An 18,891-nucleotide genomic window follows, 5' to 3' on the forward strand; every position below is an offset into this window, starting at 1 on the left:
AAATCCAACAGGGAATTCAGGAGAAACTTCTTCACCCAAAGAGTGGTAAGAATGTGGAGCTCGCTACCGCAAAGATTAGTTGAGCTGAATAGTATAGATGCATTTAAGGGGAAGCTAGATAAGCATATGAGGGAGAAAGGAATAACAACAACTACTTGCATTTATATAGCGCATTTAAAACAGTAAAACGTTCCAAGGTGCATCGCAGGAGCGTTGTAAAACAAAAATTTGGCACCAAGCCACATAATGAGATATTAGGGCAGAGTGGTTGGTTTTAAGAAGCATCTTAAAGGAGGAAAGCAAGGAAGAGAGGCAGAGAGGTTTAGGGAGGGTATTCCAGAGCTTACGGTCTTGGCAGCTGAAGGCACGGCCACCAATGGCGGAACGATTAAAATCGGGGATTTGCAAGAGGCCAGAATTGGAGGAATGCAGGTATCTCGGAGGGTTGTGGGGCTGGAGGAGATTAGAGATAGGGAGGGGCGAGGCCATGGAGGGATGTGAAAACAAGGATGAGAATTTTAAAATTGAGGCGTTTCTTAGCCAGAAGCCAATGTAGGTCCGCGAGCACAGGGGTGATAGGTGAACGGGACTTGGTGCGAGTTAGGACACAGGCAGCAGAGTTTTGGATTACCTCAAGTTTATGGAGGATAGAACGTGGAAGGTCGGCCAGGTGTGCGTTGGAATAGTCAAGTCTAGAGGTAACAAAGGCATGGATGAGGGTTCAGCAGCAGATGAGCTAAGGCAGGGGTGGAGTCAGGCGATGTTCCGGAGGTGGAAATAGGCAGTCTTAGTGATGGCACGGATATGTGGTCGGAAGCTCAGCTTAGGGTCAAATTCGACACCAAGGTTCTGAACAGTCTGGTTCAGCCTCAGACAGTTGCCAGGGAGAGGGATGGAGTCGTTGGCTAGAGAACGGAGTTTGTGGCAGGGACCGAATACAATGGCATCAGTCTTCTCAATATTTAGTTGGAGGAAATTTCTGCTCATTAAGTACTGGATGTCGGACAAGTAGTCTGATAATTTAGAGACAGTGGAGGGGTCGAATAGAAAGATATGCTGATAGGATTAGATGAAGAAGGGAGGAAGGAGGCTCATATGGAGCATAAACACCGGCATAGACCAGTTGGGCCAAATGGCCCGTTTCGGTGCTGTAAGTTCTATGTAATTCTATGTAATGCCCTGCTCCAGCAAGTTCCAGCCCATCTCAAAAACTTCAAAACAAAGTGGCAAACTACTTGGCATTCAACAAGCAGATTTCAGGGGAAATTATGATGACCAAATATCATACTATACTTGTTACATTATGGGATTTTGATATTACATTCAATTCAGCATCCATACACACACTTCTAGAAAAGGTCAACCAATAGCAGTCAACAGCAGGAACACTGGGTGATTTTGTTTTTAATCCCTCCTAGCATAAAGACCACTGGAGCACCCTTCTCTGCCCACCCAAGATTGGTCAGCTCAGTACAAACCGCTAGTGGAGCTGAGACATTAAAATGGAAAGCAGTATTACACTTCTATCAGTATCTCATGAACAGCTCCGCATTGCCTAAAGTACAGGCCCCACCGCTTATAGCGGGCACGTTGGTGTGAAACCAAAAAGCGAAGTAACCAACATACCTGTATTCAAAAAAAACAGGAAGTCTCCACTGAGTAACCGCCTCTCGTAATTGTTGCAGTTGCATCCAGAATCTCACCATTATGGTAATCGCACTTTGACCAGGTGCGAACAGCTGATTGAAACTGCTTGAAGACCCGACTTTGCCTCAAATCCACAGAGTTTTATATTGGCAAGTACTTACTGAACTGCCCAAAATACTCGCCGTGTTTGATACATTAGAAGTGCTGCCTAGGTAATTGACTTCTATGTTAACGGCAAATGGTTAGCGCCGTTTCCCAAATATAGGCAGCTGCCTGTGGTAAGTGTGGATCGTGCAAGTGGTGGGAACTGTAATTGAGCAAAATTGTTCAAAAACTAGTTCCACCAACACTGATAGCCCTCCAACATCCAGGTTTCAGGCCTTTAAACTATGAGCTGCTCTTTATGAAAATACCTTGGTCAATATTGATAGGTTGATTATCTGACAGAGTCTTGCGTTTCTTTAGTGAAAATGGCAGAAATGTTCTGGGGAGTTTTTTTGATCGCTGCCCTGATGATTCACTGTCCTCTTCCTCTGAACTACTGTACACGATCGAAATTTGTCCCTGGAATACAAAAAAAGTCAGAATTTTCTAGCCAGACCAGATCTCAGTGGTGATAAATTGTCGTGCACTTGCTGTTATGCAGAAAGAGCAAGAATAAAAACAGAATACTGAACACCGTTACAACACTTGGGAGGGCAGAATAATAATGTACACGTGGCTTAACTCAAAATAGTCTCAAAAACATTTGGTCCTACTGTATGAAGTCTCAAATTTGCCAGATTCTTGCAGGTACAGAATGTACAGAATATGAGCATTATTACTTTGTCTGGAGTGCATTACAAGGTTTTAAGACACTGAGCATTTGACTGATGATCTTTCACAGTTTATTTACTTTATCTCAACATCAAGACGCGTTATATTCTTGTAACATACTCCAGACCGTGCATTATCCTGGGGATTATAAATATAGTTATTTTTCACCCTTTACATGAGCTCAGCTTTCAAGGTGTCCTCTGTAGTAGACAGTGATGCACGGCCAAGCCCTGCTGAATACACCTTACATTAGGCCAGAAATTATATTGCGGTGCTGGATTAAATCAACAGTGGCAACAAAAAATATTTTACTGATTAATATCAGAAAATACCAGTAGTTTTATGTATTAATTATTTCTTCTCCTTAGGCAGTCCCTAGGAACCGAGGATGACTTGCTTCCATACTAAAAATGAATTTGCAGGTGACTGATGAGTCCAATGCGGGACCTACAGTCTCTGTCACAGGTGGGGCAGACGGTGGTTGAAGGGGCGGGTGTGGGGTGTGCTTGGGTTGATGTGCGCTCCTTCCGCTTGGCTTCCGCTTGCTCCTGGCGAAGAGACTCGAGGTGTTCGGCGCCTTCCCAGATGCTTCTCCTCCACTTTGAGCGATCTTGTGCCAGGGATTACCAGGTGTCGGTGGGGATGTTGCACTGCTTCAAGGAGGCTTTTGAGGGTGTCCTTGAAGCGTTTCCTCTGCCCACCTGGGGCTGTTCTGCCGTGTCGGAGCTCCGAGTACAGTGCTTGTTTTGGGAGTCTCGTATCGGGCATGCGGACGATGTGGCCCGTCCATCGGAGCTGATCGAGCGTGGTCAAAGCTTCGATGCTGGGGATGTTGCCCTGCGCGAGAACACTGATGTTGGTGCACCTATCCTGCCAACGGATTTGCAGGATCTTGCGGAGGCAGCACTGGTGATACCGCTCCAGTGCTTCGAGGTGCCGACTGTACATGGTCTATGTCTCTGAAGCATACAGGAGGGTGGGTATCACTACTGCTCTGCAGACCATGAGCTTGGTGCTGGGTTTGAGGTCCTGGTATTATTTACACCATGTTCACAAGCGATGAAAAGAATCGTGTACAGTAGTTTACATGTGTTTTTATATTACAAGTGAAATATGGGTGTTTTGTATCCAAACAATTTGGAAACTGAACTTTAGATGTAAAAATTCTCACTGTGCTCCCAGATTTGTCTTTCTCCTCCAGTTAGCCACAATTATTGTCCTAACGTTTGTTCAAAATATAGAAACTATTTTGTACAATAGTACAGAAAAAGTTAGTGGGAGCATCAATTCCTACATCATTTGCAGACAGCTACTACCCAAGTTTCTTTCTAATATTATAAAATACAAATTGACGTAGTTCTATCTGGCCAATATTTATCCCTCAACTGAAGTTACCTGGGCATTATCTCATTGCTGTATGTGGAACCTTGCTGTGCGCAAATTGGCTGCTACATTTCTTCCTTTCTATCTCTTATTCCTAATGGGAATGATGTGGAGATGCCGGTGTTGGACTGGGGTGGACAAATGTAGGAAGTCACACAACACCAGGTTATCGTCCAACAGCTTTATTTGAAATCACAAGCTTTCGGAGCGCTGCTCCTTCGTCAGGTGAAGTGAAGAGAAGCATACAGGCACAGCATATATAATCAGAGAAAACTGCCAGATGATTACAGGTAATCTTTCTAACTGCCCTTTATCACACCTCGGCAGAGAGATAATCACAGCAATCAAAGGTGTGAATGGTGTCCAAACAGGTCAGTCAGGAAAACATTACATCAAAGAACAATGAGGTGGGGTCACAAGGGGTCAAATGTTGCAGATGCTGGGGTCTGTATGAAAAACAGAAAAAAAACAAAAAAACTTTGCTGGAAATCACAGCAGGTCCGGCCGCATCTGTGCAGAGAGAACAAGCCAACGACGACTCGAGTCTGGATGACTCTACGTCAGGTGGAGTTACATGTAGCGTGACATGAACCCAAGATCCCGGTTGAGGTCGTCCTCGTGAGTGCGGAACTTAGCTATCAGTTTCTGCTCGACGATTTTGCGTTGTCGTGTGTCTCGAAGGCCGCCTTGGAGAATGCTTACCCGAAGATTGGAGGCTGAATGTCCTTGACTGCTGCAGTGTTCCCCGACTGGGAGGGAACACTCCTGCCTGGCGATTGTTGCGCGGTGCCTGTTCATCCGTTGTCGCAGTGTCTGCATGGTCTCGCTGATGTACCATGCTCCGGGGCATCCTTTCCTGCAACGTATGAGGTAGACAACGCTGGCCGAGTCACATGAGTATGTACCATGTACCTGGTGGGTGGTGTCCTCACGTGTGATGATGGTATCTGTGTTGATGATCTGGCATGTCTTGCAGAGGTTGCCGTGGCAGGGTTGTGTGGTGGCGTGGTCGCTGTTCTCCTGAAATCAGACGAAATTGAAGTTCTCAGCCGAGGGCTCAATTTCTGCCCCAGCACCAAAATGGACCCCATCGGCCTCGCGGCAGACACAGAGGAAATCATCAGGAGAATGAGGCTCCGGGAATTCTTCCACAAATCCCAAGATGTCAGCAGCGAACCCAATGAGACAATCAATGATCCGGAACAGCAGACAGAGGGATCCGCGGTGCAGCAACCGAAGAAGAAAGAGTCAAATTGGACCCCTCCGGAGGGCCGTTGCCCTAAGCTTGACATGTATGCTCAAGCTGTCAGGAGATGCATCAACGCCAGATTCATCAGCCGCACTCACAAGACAGTCCAGAATGTCACCCGAGCACAACGCAACGCCATCCACGCTCAAGACCAACCGCAACATCGTCATCAAACCAGCAGACAAAGGAGGAGCCATCGTCATACAGAACAGAACGGACTATTGCAAAGAAGCATACCGACAACTGGACAACCAGGAACACTACAGACAGTTACCCGCAGATCCGACCAAAGAACACACCCGTCAACTCAACAGACTGATCAAGACCTTCGATCCAGACCTTCAGAGCATCCTACGCGCTCTCATCCCAAGTACTCCTCGCGTGGGAGACTTCTACTGCCTCCCAAAGATACACAAAGCCAACACACCCGGACGTCCTATCGTATCAGGCAACGGAACCCTGTGTGAGAACCTCTCTGGATACATCGAGGGCATCCTGAAACCCATCGTACAGGGAACCCCCAGCTTCTGTCGCGACACTACAGACTTCTTACAGAAACTAAGCACCCACGGACCAGTTGAACCAGGAACACTCCTCGCCACGATGGACGTCTCGGCACTCTACACCAGTATCCCCCACGATGACGGCATCGCTGCGACAGCCTCAGTACTCAACACCAACAGCCAATCTCCAGACGCCATCCTACAACTCATCCGCTTCATCCTTGACCACAATGTCTTCACCTTCGACAACCAGTTCTTTACCCAAACACACGGAACAGCCATGGGGACCAAATTCGCACCCCAATACGCCAACATCTTCATGCACAAGTTCGAGCAAGACTTCTTCGCTGCACAGGACCTCCAACCAACGCTATATACCAGATACATCGACGGCATTTTCTTCCTATGGACCCACGGCGAAGAATCACTGAAAAGACTACACGATAACATCAACAAGTTCCATCCCACCATCAAACTCACCATGGACTACTCCTCAGAATCGGTTTCATTCTTGGACACACGAATCTCCATCAAAGACGGACACCTCAGCACTTCACTCTACCGCAAGCCCACAGACAACCTCACGATGCTCCACTTCTCCAGCTTCCACCCTAACCACGTTAAAGAAGCCATCCCCTATGGACAAGCCCTGCGAATACACAGGATCTGCTCAGACGAGGAGGAACGCGATGGACACCTACAGACGCTGAAAGACGCCCTTGTAAGAATGGGATATGACGCTCGACTCGTCGATCGACAGTTCCGACGGGCCACAGCGAAAAATCGCATAGACCTCCTCAGAAGACGAACACGGGACACAACCAACAGAGTACCCTTCGTCATCCAGTACTTCCCCGGAGCGGAGAAACTACGCCATGTTCTCCGCAGCCTTCAACATGTCATCGATGACGACGAACACCTCGCTAAGGCCATCGCCACGCCTCCACTACTCGCCTTCAAACAGCCGCCTAACCTCAAACAGACCATCGTTCGCAGCAAATTACCCAGCTTTCAGGAGAACAGCGACCACGCCACCACACAGCCCTGCCACGGCAACCTCTGCAAGACATGCCAGATCATCAACACAGATACCATCATCACACGTGAGGACACCACCCACCAGGTACATGGTACATACTCATGTGACTCGGCCAACGTTGTCTACCTCATACGTTGCAGGAAAGGATGCCCCGGAGCATGGTACATCGGCGAGACCATGCAGACACTGCGACAATGGATGAACGGACACCGCACAACAATCGCCAGGCAGGAGTATTCCCTCCCAGTCGGGGAACACTTCAGCAGTCAAGGACATTCAGCCTCCGATCTTCGGGTAAGCATTCTCCAAGGCGGCCTTCGAGACACACGACAACGCAAAATCGTCGCGTAGAAACTGATAGCCAAGTTCCGCACTCACGAGGACGGCCTCAACCGGGATCTTGGGTTCATGTCACGCGACATGTAACTCCACCTGACGTAGAGTCATCCAGACTCGAGTCATCGTTGGCTTGTTCTCTCTGCACAGATGCGGCCGGACCTGCTGTGATTACCAGCAAAGTTTTTGTTTTTTTTCTGTTTTTCATACAGACCCCAGCATCTGCAACATTTGACCCCTTGTGACCCCACCTCATTGTTCTTTGATGTAACGTTTTCCTGACTGACCTGTTTGGACACCATTCACACCTTTGATTGCTGTGATTATCTCTCTGCCGAGGTGTGATAAAGGGCAGTTAGAAAGATTACCTGTAATCATCTGGCAGTTTTCTCTGACTATATATGCTGTGCCTGTATGCTTCTCTTCACTTCACCTGATGAAGGAGCAGCGCTCCGAAAGCTTGTGATTTCAAATAAAGCTGTTGGACTATAACCTGGTGTTGTGTGACTTCCTACATTTGTCCTAATGGGAAGATCACACAAATGCTTTTCAGATCAGAGATTTGCTTCAATTAGTTTATTTCTTGCAGATTTAACATTATTACCTTATTTAATTAATTATTCTACCGTTTAAAAAAAAATGGATGTTGTTTTCCAAAACACTCAATAAAACAGGTGTTTTGCATAACAGGTCACCCTGCTGATATTCGAAAGCGAACGACCAGGAGATCCAGGAGCTAATAAGCCGCAAACGCAAGGCATTCCTGCTCTGGAAACAGCAAAAGAACTCCAGAGCAAGAAAGCAGCTCTACAGATACCTGAAGGCCGAGGTCCAACAAAAAACTCGCGACCTAAAGAACAGATGGTGGGTGGAGAAAGCGCAGGAGATCCAGCAGTTAGCCGACAACCAGGACTTGCGTGGATTCTTTAGCGCAGTCAAGACCACCTACGGCCCAAGCACCAAAGGTCCTACCCCACTGCGGGCCAAGAACGGAGAGGTACTCATCAAGGACAGAGAGGCAGTCAGTGCCCACTGGAAGGAGCACTTCGAAGATCTCCTTAACCAAGACTCTGTCTTCGCCGCGAGTATCCTCAACTCCATCCCGCTGCATGTTACCCGCCACCATCTCAGCACAACCCCAGCCCGGCATGAGTTTGAAAAGGCCATCCGACAACTGAACAACAACAAGGCCTCAGGAGTAGATGGAATCCCCGCCAAGGCGCTAAAGTATGGTGGAGAAACACTATTGGTGCGAATACATGAACTCATTTCTCTTATTTGGAAGGAGAGCATGCCAGGGGATCCCAGAGACGCCGTAATCGTGACCAGCTTCAAGAAAGGTGACAAGTCCAACTGCGGTAATTAGAGGAGTTTCCCTGCTGTCTGCCACAGGGAAAGTCATAGCAAGTATCCTCCTCAATCGCCATCTCCCAGTGGCTGAAGAGCTCCTCCCAGAAATGCGGATTCCACCCACCAAAATGCACACCGGACAGGATCTTAACTGTGCGTCAACTACAAGAGAAATGCAGGGAGCAGCAACAACCGCTGTACATGGCCTTCTTTGACCTCACAAAGGCCTTCGACACTGTCAACTGTAAGGGATTATGGAGTGTCCTCCTCAAATTCGGCAGCCCTCAAAAGTTTGTCAACATCCTCCGCCTGCTTCATGATGACATGCAAGCCATGATCCTGACCAACGGATCCACCACAGACCCAATTCATGTACGAACCGGGATCAAGCAAGGATGTGTCATCGCACCAACGCTCTTCTCGATCTTCCTTGCTGCAATGCTCCATCTCACCCTTAGTAAGCTCCCCACTGGAGTGGAGCTAATCTACAGAACAAATGGGAAACTGTTCAACCTCCGTTGCCTCCAGTCCCGATCCAAGGTCGTCCCATCCTCTGTCATCGAATTATAGTATGCAGACGACGCTTGCGTCTGCGCACACTCGAAGGTCGAACTCCAAACCATTGTCAACACCTTCAGCGAAGCGTACGAGAGCATGGGCCTTACACTAAACATCCGTAAGACAAAGGTCCTCTACCTAGCTGCCCCCGCCACACAGTACTGCCCCCCGATTATCAAAATCTACGACGAGGCCTTGGACAACGTGGACCACTTTCCATACCTCGGGAGCCTACTGTCAACAAGGGCAGACGTCGATGACGAAGTCCAACACCGCCTTCAGTGTGCCAGTGCAGCCTTCAGTCGCCTGAGGAAGAGAGTGTTTGAAGACCAGGACCTCAAACCCAGCACCAAGCTCATCGTTGACAGAGCAGTAGTGATTCCCGCCCTCCTGTATGCTTCAGAGGCACGGACCATGTACAGCAGGCACCTCAAAGCACTGGAGAGGTACCACCAACGCTGCCTCCGCAAGATCCTGCAAATCCATTGGCATGATAGGCGCACCAACATCAGTGTTCTCGCTCAGGCCAGCATCCCCAGCATCGAAGCATTGACCACGCTCGATCAGCTCCGATGGACGGGCCACATCGTCCGCATGCCCGATACGAGACTCCCAAAACAAGCGCTGCACTCGGAGTTCCGACATGGCAGGAGAGCCCCAGGTGGGCAGAGGAAATGTTTCAAGGACACCCTCAAAGCCTCCTTGAAAAAGTGCAACATCCCCTCCGACACCTGGGAATCCCTGGCACAAGACCGTTCAAAGTGGAGGAGAAGCATCCGGGAAGGCGCTGTACACCTAGAGTCTCTTCGCCGGGAGCAAGTGGAAACCAAGCACAAACAGCGGAAGGAGCGCACGTCAACCCAAGCGCCCCACCCACCCGCCCCTTTAACCACCTTCTGCCCCACCTGTGACAGAGACTGTAGGTTCCGCATTGGACTCATCAGTCACCTGAGAACTCATTTTTAGTGTGGAAGCAAGTCACCCTCGGTTCCGAGGGACTGCCTAAGAAGAGAAGAGATTCTCTCCTTTCAGGAGGAGGTGAAGTGCTCTGCCACAAGGCTCTCTGTTTTTCTCCAGTATCCAACATTTCACTGCAAGAGTCATGCTGTCAGCATTATTATTTGGCATAGTGAAATTTGTGCATGTACAGCTTTAGCATCCAAAATGTGTATAGAATGGGATTTGACCAGATATTCATCGGCAGTGATTATTTGTCTGTTTTTTGCATTATAAGTTAAACAGAAGCTCCGTCTGCTTGTTCAGGTGGATGTAAAAGACCCCATGGCACTATTCAAAATCAGCAAGATGTCCTCCCAGTGTCCTGGCCAACATTCATTCCTCAACCAACACTACTGAAACATATTAACTGGAAATGATTCATTTATTGTTTTTTTTTGCCAAGTTATTTGCTTGACAAAGCAAGTTAGGCGCTTATAGTAATCTGGGATGTAATGTTTAAGTTACCCACCAGATGGAGCCAAATATTAAGGGTTCACATTCACCAGTATTTAAGGTAATGGGTCACGTATTCAATGTCCTGGTACACCAGTTAATACGGTAATGTGGCATTGCATTATGGGTATGACTCAGAGGTTGATCCTCCATCTTGGCTCGTGCAGTAAGAATTATGTGCCTGGCTTCCAGCTTGTAAGAGCTATGTCTCTCTGTTACACCGTGTAAATAAACAGTTGGGTTTTGTTCCGAATATCTCGCTTCTCTCAGTTTCTGACCTTACCACTCGGATATCACAGCGCTTATATTTACACAAGTATTGCCCTTTCCCATCATCCTTTACCTGCTCCAGAAGCTTTCTCCGTCGTGCCTGAAGAAGGGCAGTCTTTGTTTTAGGCCTTTCAATTGGTGACATTTCAGAACCTGCAGGTTTTTTCCTGCCATTGAAAGAAGTTGTAAGGAAAAGTTGTATCAAATAAGAGAATTCAAAGTCAGATTCTTCTTCTTTAAATAATAAATTCATTGTAGTTTATTGTAAACATGGTGTTGAATGCAAATTTCTTGTAAAATGTTAGAATCTCAGCATAATTTATTTTCAAAATGAATGTGTGCAACTTTGCTGTATACGCTCGCTAGTGAATCTGCCTGCTATATTCAGGCATTACTGCTTCTACATAGAATTTTATGTTACTTCAGCCCCCACCCCCACTCAGTAAACAAAAATAGTAAAACAACAGCCACCAGTCTCTGAAGTTTATCAACATGGTAGGCCTCAGAACCAAAACTTTCAGCTGTTTGAAGGATGCAGTAAAAATGACACTACCAGCAGGTCTGACTGCTCCCACTGTTCTAGGGAATAAAATGGCAAGTTAGTTAACCTACATCAGGAGTCCAAGTGTGTTACTGGAGTATGACTGTTATTTCAGGGTTCACCAACCATTCAAAACTCAATAACTAGGTAAAATATTGCCTGAAAAACAGTATGCTAATATGCTCACTGATCCTCTCACTGCAACTCCAAGAATACGATTAAAGAAATAAAGAAACCTAGTCCATCAATATGACTTTTAAAATGCTTTGCTTCAAACTATTGACTTGAAATCTATATTGTCCTCTCATTCCCTTTCTCATAGTCCTGTGCCTTATTTCATCACCCACACATTTTGTTTTTCTTACATTCTCTGACAAAAATATAATCCTTCTCATGGAGGAGTTACCTGTTATGTGGAACCACATTCTCGATCTTGCCATCTTCCTTTCTCACATTCCCTTTCTCCCCATCCTCCATTCCATTTCCTATTACCTCTTGACATCTCTTTCAACCATCTTTTTCATTCCATCTCCATTGCTTTTTCCCCTTTCCCTCACTTCCTCTTTCATTTTCTCTTCTACCCTTCCCTTCACCGACTCTCTTATTTTCTCTCTCCTGCACTCTTATTCCTCATCGTTCACAAAATTACTGGCGGTTGCTCTTTATGGTGTCACCCCAAACAGCACCTTTTCTGGAAGTAGCACTTGACTTCTTTTCTGATGCAGGGCTGAAGGTTTTTGTTTGTGCTGGTAGCAGTGGTGTCACTCCCTACTTGCTCGTTTGGCATAAGGAATTGGTCTACTCTTGTTAGTGAGCCTAAGACTCCAAAAATACATCTAGACCAAGCAAGGTAAAAAGAGCCAACAATCTGACAACCCCAATCTTCAGCAGGTGAATCTGAAGAAGCAGAGTGGGACAATACAGTGTATACGCTAAGCCCCGTGGTGGGGTCATCCAGTAATACTTGGCTTCAGATCAAAGGAGAATGATAATAAAATCTTGAAGGGAACTCAGGAAAAAGAGAAAGATGTACTGTTTACCTCTATGCCTCCATCGTACCAGTTGTGACCCAGACGAACGTCAAAGTTTACTCAAACTAGTCGGTTAAAACATACATTATATTGAAAAAGGTGGAAGGTTCCAGAGTATCTGACAAGCAACCACCAGGGAATTGGTTACAAGTCTAGCATTCTCTGCTTATACGTTCCTACAACACTTAGCTGTTAAATCGGTTTGTTCATTTGGCAGGCATCTGATGCGTTACATATCAGAAACTGAGCTGGGGGGCGTGGGGAACGTAATGAGCCAGAGGGCCAGAGTTCTGAGAAGGGCAGGTGGAAATTAGGCAAAACCCAGGAGGTGCTGTGGAGAGGGGATGGGAAAGTTTCAGCTGCTGGCTTGTATCATGGTTACTGGTTTTTAAAATACACTCCTGTTCTATACACATACTCTGTTTGGGGAATTCTGTAGAAAAAGTTGAAGAGCTCATTATCCAGTACATACAAGGGACTTCATGGTATGAAACAGTTAACATGTGTATTGACCATTTTAAAGAGTGACGTAGTGGCAACTTTCAAAATGGGTATTCTGTACGTACAGGGGCTCTGTGGAGACATGCTTCTCCAGAAGATTTGGAGTCCTGACACTTCATTTAGTGCATTGTACAGTATAATATACTATGTTCTTTGCTGGCAATTGTGGAAGCAGATATACTGTTAAACAGACCAAATGCTGCACTATTTAAAAGTATGTGAGAAAGCTTGCTTGCAGAGAAGTGAACTGAACCCAAGCTGTTGAGAGTCTGCAGAGAACAGCAGCACCAAACAAAGGGCCCACATGGCCATGGCATGCAGGGGCCAGGAGGGAGCAGCCGTCCTCTCAGTTCTGAAGTCAGCGATCCCCAGCAACATACAGTCTAGAAAACTAGAAAAAGCTGACCAGTTGCTTCAAAAAGAGCTGACACCTCAAGAATGTTGCCAATTATAAGCCTATGACGTGTGATAACAAGTAGCTACATGGGCTCTGTAACATAAGCTGTAGGTATCCACAACATTCTGTCACTTACACTGGAGGAGGAAAAAACCCAAATTACATGAAAGTCTGAAGGAGCAAATGAAAACGTTGGAGGCACAAAATTGGTGATGCATTTTTAGAAGCTCCAGGGCCATGCTTCCCCCCAGGAAATTTTAAATATTTGTATTAAAAATGATGCATACTGGTTCTATTCAAGAACTTTTATACTTCAAAATCGATAGACTTTTAATCTTAAAAAAAAGGAAAAACAAAGTGTCATTTGGATTTTCAAGAGATCAACCAGACCATCGCTTCCCCAAACGTTACCCTAACAGTCTCTCTCTCACACCCAACACCCACTCTGCCCAGTCCACAGAAGTACTGTACCCTATCCAATTCCTATACCTTTCCAAAGAGACACATTTGCCTCCCCCAATCGCTCGTAGTTCACACTGGTACTCTTATTCTTCGCCCCCTCAATTCAGACTGGCACCCTTCTCTTCCAAACCAATTTATGGTAGTGGTCTTCTTTCCCTTCCCTCATTTAAGGTGGCACAATTCTTTCCTCCCATTTAAGCTGGCATTCTTTTCCCCAACTGCTCGAGTTAGCACTCTTTTGCCCCATCAGTTAATGCTAACACCTTCCCTCTTACTCCAATCAGTTAATGCTGACATCTCCCTCCCCACTCTGTTAATGCTGACACTCCCCCTCACTCAATGCTGAAACTCTCCTTCCTCCCCCACAAAGCACCACTGCCAGCTTCTCCCCTCTTCCCTCTCCTAAAGCAGCATTCCCCACTTCTGTCCGTTTCCTCCTTCCCTTCATTGCCCATCCATTCCATCACTGACACCTATTCGCCTTTTAACTGCGAACCATTCCCCTCCTTTCAAGTGCCACTCCTACCCGATTGCTGCCACTAACAGACTGGACCTGTCTCTCCTCAGCGTCAGTCCCCAAATGATGCCACTAATGGAAGGGATCCCTGCTCCTGTATACTGTAGGCATAAACTCCTGTCCTCACGAGAGTTCTGCCTAAAGTATGCACGCACATACACGCATATGTATCCAACTACATAGGAATAGGCCATTCAGCCTCTCGCACCTGTTCTGCGATTCAATTAGATCATGGCTAATCTGTATTTAATTTACCCGCACTGGTTCCATAACCCTCAACAGCTTTGCCTAACAAATATCTATCAATCTCAGGCTTGAAATTTTAATTGACCTAGCTTCAACAGCTTTTCTGATCTCTAATCTTAAGCTTACCCAGATAATGCTGTATTTCCTTTGCGAGTTAATAAGGATGATATTTTAATGAATGGAGTTGCTTCTTCCCCTTTCACATCTGTTTTCGTCTCTTCCATTGCATCTATTAGTTCAACATCAGAGTCCAAACTGGATCCTTTTCTCTCTCCCTTGATGGCAAGCATTTCTGTTTTGCTGTTTCCCACGCCAATATCATCACAATTAACAGTCTTATCATTTCTCTGGTTCTCCACTCCATTTACAATGCTTAGTACTCGACCTGAAACAAAACCAAAATGAAGCCGATATTTTCACTTATGTTTTTAGCAAGGCCTGCATTAACAAGTACAATTTATGCATGCAATATGTAAGCATAAAAATTAAAAACCAAGACAAAATATAGGTCTTTGTCCCTAATGTTTCAGCGGGGAAAGGCACCATAAGGTACAGCACTAAGCCATACGACCAAGAAGGTCCCAGGTTCAGTCCTAATTCTGTACCGGGCTAACTAATCTATGAAAAACAGTGACAGTCGGGGTACTATATTTTTTACATAGGACTACATATAACATACACCACAGAAACAGTTCCTTCGCTCCAACCAGTCCATGCCGGCGTTTATGCTCCACTCGAGCCTCCTCCTGTCTTTCCTCATCTAACTCTATCAGCATAACCCTCTATTCCCTTCTCCCTCATATGCTTATCTAGCCTCCCCTTAAATACATCTATACTATTTGCTTCAACCACTCCCTGTGGTAGCGGGTTCCACATTCTCACCACTCCCTGGGTAAAGAAGTTCCTTCTAAATTCCCGATTTGATTTCTTGATGACTTATATTTTTGCTCTTCCCCACAAATGGAAACACTCTCTCTGTATCTACTCTCGCAAAACCTTTCATAATTTTAAAGATCTCTATTAGGTCACCCCTCAGCATTCTCTTTTCAAGGGAAAAGAGACCCAGCCTGTTCATCCTTTTCTGATAGTGATAACCTTTCATTTCTGGTATCATCCTTGTAATCTTTTTTGCAACTCTCCAGTGCCTCTATTTTGGCCTCAGTTTCCTCAGCAAGGGAAGGAGGAAAGAAAAATCAGCCCGATTCTCATTCACCACTTTTCAGCAGCTGCTGAAAAGTGTATTCATGTACAGGTAAAGAAGGGATTGAAGTCAGCTGTAATGGTGCCAGTAGTTAAATTGCCCACTGACATTCACCGATATAGTGTGCACACAAACAGCGGTCATTTGTGAGCGAACTAGCACTGCCTGAAGAACCATACCTGATCATGAGTCCTCGTCTTCAGGAAAGTGAAGTTAAATGGACAAAGTCAAAAGACAAATGAGAGGAAATACACTTTGGTCAACAGAATTTAAATAAGCTAGAGTACTGCACAACATTTTGTTAAGTTTAGTAATAGCAGGTACACTCCAGAGGAAGTGGCTTGTCCTGTCTCTCAGGCTGGGTACAGGAGCTAAGCTAATCTCAAGGATACCATTGTGGGTACATGCTAAGTAGAAGCCAAGTGCTTGCCCACAGGGAAAAAGTCTCTAACAAAGGTGGGGAAGGCGCTGAGAGACAAACAGACTAACCGGTAGAAATCAAAGCAAATTTTACATTATCTTGAGAAAATATAAACAAATATGGAAAAATTACAGGTCAAAAAAATTATTTAATGTTTATGTCCTTTTCCTGGGTTTATAGCTTTACTTTAAAAAAAATATATATAAACATTTTAACATGTCCAGGAAACTGAGGGGAAAAAAGACAAACGAAAGCTCGAATTAACCCACATTAGTGCGTTCTTGTTATGAGCACTCTGTAGCTTTGTTTTGTTCCAACTCACTTTTTTAATTCAACATATTCAGAAAAGTAAGTACTGTAAAAGGTTAAAAAAATTCCAGAACTACCGATGTGCTTGAAGATTTTGTGGTGCCAAAAATCACCTTTTTGCACAAATTGGCTGCCACATTTCCTACATTACACTTTAAAAGTACTTTGGCTGTAAAGTGCTTTTGTATGTCCTGAGGTTGTGAAAGGCACTATATTACTGCAAGCTCTTTCTTTTAATGTGGTATATTGACAAAGATCTAGTTTTGTGTTTTTTGACATTAAATGATGCATGCAGTTGGCTTACCTGAAGTAAAACCAAATTCAGAACCTTTTTTTTTTTTTAAAACATGGACGATGCTGACAAAATGGCATTTTTGCCCAGTAACTGTTTCCACAACTCAGGGGCTTGCTGGGACACTTGAGAGCATGAAGAGTCAAACACGTATTGTTGACGAGAGTCGCATGTCGGCCAGATTAGTTAGAGATGGTGGGTAAACTAGTTAGGATTTTCAGAAAATCCAGCAGTTTTCATAGTAATTTTTTCTGGTGCTAACCCACATATTAGCAGATTGCACAACTCGGCATGGTGAGATTTGAACACACGATCACTGGGTTGCTAACCCAATACTATAAAGTCTGTCAATATTTGTAATTGAGAATTATGGATAAAATTGTGCTCGCAAATGAATTTTAAACTTTCGCAGATTATTTTGATTAAGCTTACATCCTTTGCATAGCATTTACATATCTTCCAGAATAACAACAGCACACATAATTCCATGGTGATTAAGAGCAAACACCATAAGTATGTGATTCCTGCCAACACCTTTGAACATGGAAGTTACAAACACCACTTGCCAGCTTGGAAAGCGAAGGTGTTTGAAATTTTACACAACACAACAGGAGGGAAGACCCGATGACTCAAATGGTTTGGGACTTGGGCATTTGGAAAATATCGCAATTACAGCAACATTATGAGTCATTTGCAAACATTCTGTAAGTAACTTTGTAAAAAAAAAAAAATCATAAATCCTTTTGAAATCTGCCTGATAGACAGATAAAAATCAGAATTTATTGTAGATTTACCTGCATAACAACACACAAAGGTTCCTTTGTCGACATCATCAATGCAACGAACTCCCCAGCCTTTCTTTTCGGTTTTAAACAACTGCAGTCGAGCTTTAAGGCCATGCTGTACAACTCTATTTTCACACATTCTTTCATTGCATTTGCACCATTTGTTACATTCATAAAGTCTGAAAAATAAATAACAAATCACACTAATTAAAATATCCCACTCAACAGTCACTTGCAGTTAGTATGTAATATCGTGAGGCAGGTACTCAATGCTGGCATTCAATCTATCTCTAGATCAAATACTGCCAATGCACTTGACTGTTGTTTCAAAGCATACTTTGTACTGGTTGTACTGATTACAGAAAAAGCTCCCATCAGATAATACAATCATTGCAAACAATAACTGCAAGCGGCAAGTATCGGAAATCATTTAGCATTGCCATTAAGTATGAAGAGCAATGTCAGTTTTACTTTAAAGCAGTGACCAAAGTATGTAGTTCTTTTGTGTCATTTGTAACTTTCATGTTCAAAGGTGTTGGCAGGGACAACATACTTAGTGTTTGTTCTTAATCACCATGTAATTATGTGTGATGTGGTTATTCTGGAAGATATGTAAATGCTATGAAAAGAATTTGTACTGCTAACCCCTACAGGAGGTCTTGTATCATCTCTCTCTCTCTAATTTCACAAAACAGTCCAAAATAGATCTGCCTTATATCCGAGGGGGTGTGGATAGAAGATTAATCTATTCTTATAAACAGATCTCAAAAAGGAAGGCAGTGCCGTTGGCACTTAACTCACCCAGAAGGTGCACATTGCAGAAGTCGTTTATATTCGTACCCGCATGCTTTGCTAAATCTTTTGTTGACACTGGCTGTCAGTTGCTGGCAGGCACACCTAGATCTTGCAAGCACACCACATTTTAATACATCTACAGCATACTTAAACATCCATCTTACAAGTGATGGCTGAAATCTTTCTGCTTTTCATTTCTCTAGTACACCAGTTTGGATGGATATGATACAATAAAGGTAAATTCCTATGATAGATATCAGTGAGCTACAAAATTGTTCCCTACCAGAAATACGCAACTTAAATATGAATTTTGGTTGCAGACTTCCATATATACTTTTAAATTATAAAGGAGATTTTCAAAATGGTAGGTTTCCTACAGTTACTACTTCAAAGGTTGCAGGAGCCCTCATTTCAAAATAAAGTATGTGGCAGTACTCTTAATTGCAAGATTGTCCTTAAATATGTATATTTCTCAAAGGAGGTATGTTCCAAAATTCTAACCCCTCATATTTATATTCAAATGCAAATCAAGCGTGTCATCTGGTCTTACGTGGTAGTTGTTGTGGACCACAGAAAGAGGAAAAACACAAAAAAGTAGCAGTCAGAATTCAACAATTTGCCTTTAACATAGGAAAACGTCCCGTGGTGCCTTCACAGAGGCGTAAGGATAATAATGAACGCCGAGCCAAAGAAGGAGTTTTTGGGAGGGGTGATTGAAAGCTTGGTCAAAGAGGTAGGTTTTAAGCAAGCCTTAAAAGGTGAGAGAGCATAAGAGGTTCAGGAAAGGAAT

At 44.6% G+C, this 18,891-nt stretch overlaps 1 protein-coding gene across 9 annotated transcripts in view; it reads right to left on the reverse strand.

The window, feature by feature from the left end:
* Positions 1 to 18,891, reverse strand: part of LOC147107410 (histone-lysine N-methyltransferase SETDB2-like) — a 120,479-nt gene that overhangs the window by 11,619 nt on the left and 89,969 nt on the right. For 8 of the 9 annotated variants that reach the window (XM_086006433.1, XM_086006431.1, XM_086006434.1 and 5 more), the window contains 5 exons: positions 18,108 to 18,209; positions 17,316 to 17,485; positions 14,425 to 14,683; positions 10,677 to 10,770; positions 2,061 to 2,211 (listed from right to left, as the gene is read on the reverse strand). In XM_086006433.1, coding sequence (XP_085862559.1) covers positions 2,061 to 2,211; positions 10,677 to 10,770; positions 14,425 to 14,683; positions 17,316 to 17,485; positions 18,108 to 18,209 — 776 coding nt within the window. The remainder of the gene's footprint in view (positions 1 to 2,060; positions 2,212 to 10,676; positions 10,771 to 14,424; positions 14,684 to 17,315; positions 17,486 to 18,107; positions 18,210 to 18,891) is intronic. The other variant, XM_086006432.1, reaches the window with a different exon arrangement.

Source organism: Somniosus microcephalus, chromosome 14 (genome assembly GCF_052327205.1).
Source record: "Somniosus microcephalus isolate GS21.2 chromosome 14, FLI_Smic_1.0, whole genome shotgun sequence".
Lineage (NCBI taxonomy): Eukaryota > Metazoa > Chordata > Chondrichthyes > Squaliformes > Somniosidae > Somniosus > Somniosus microcephalus.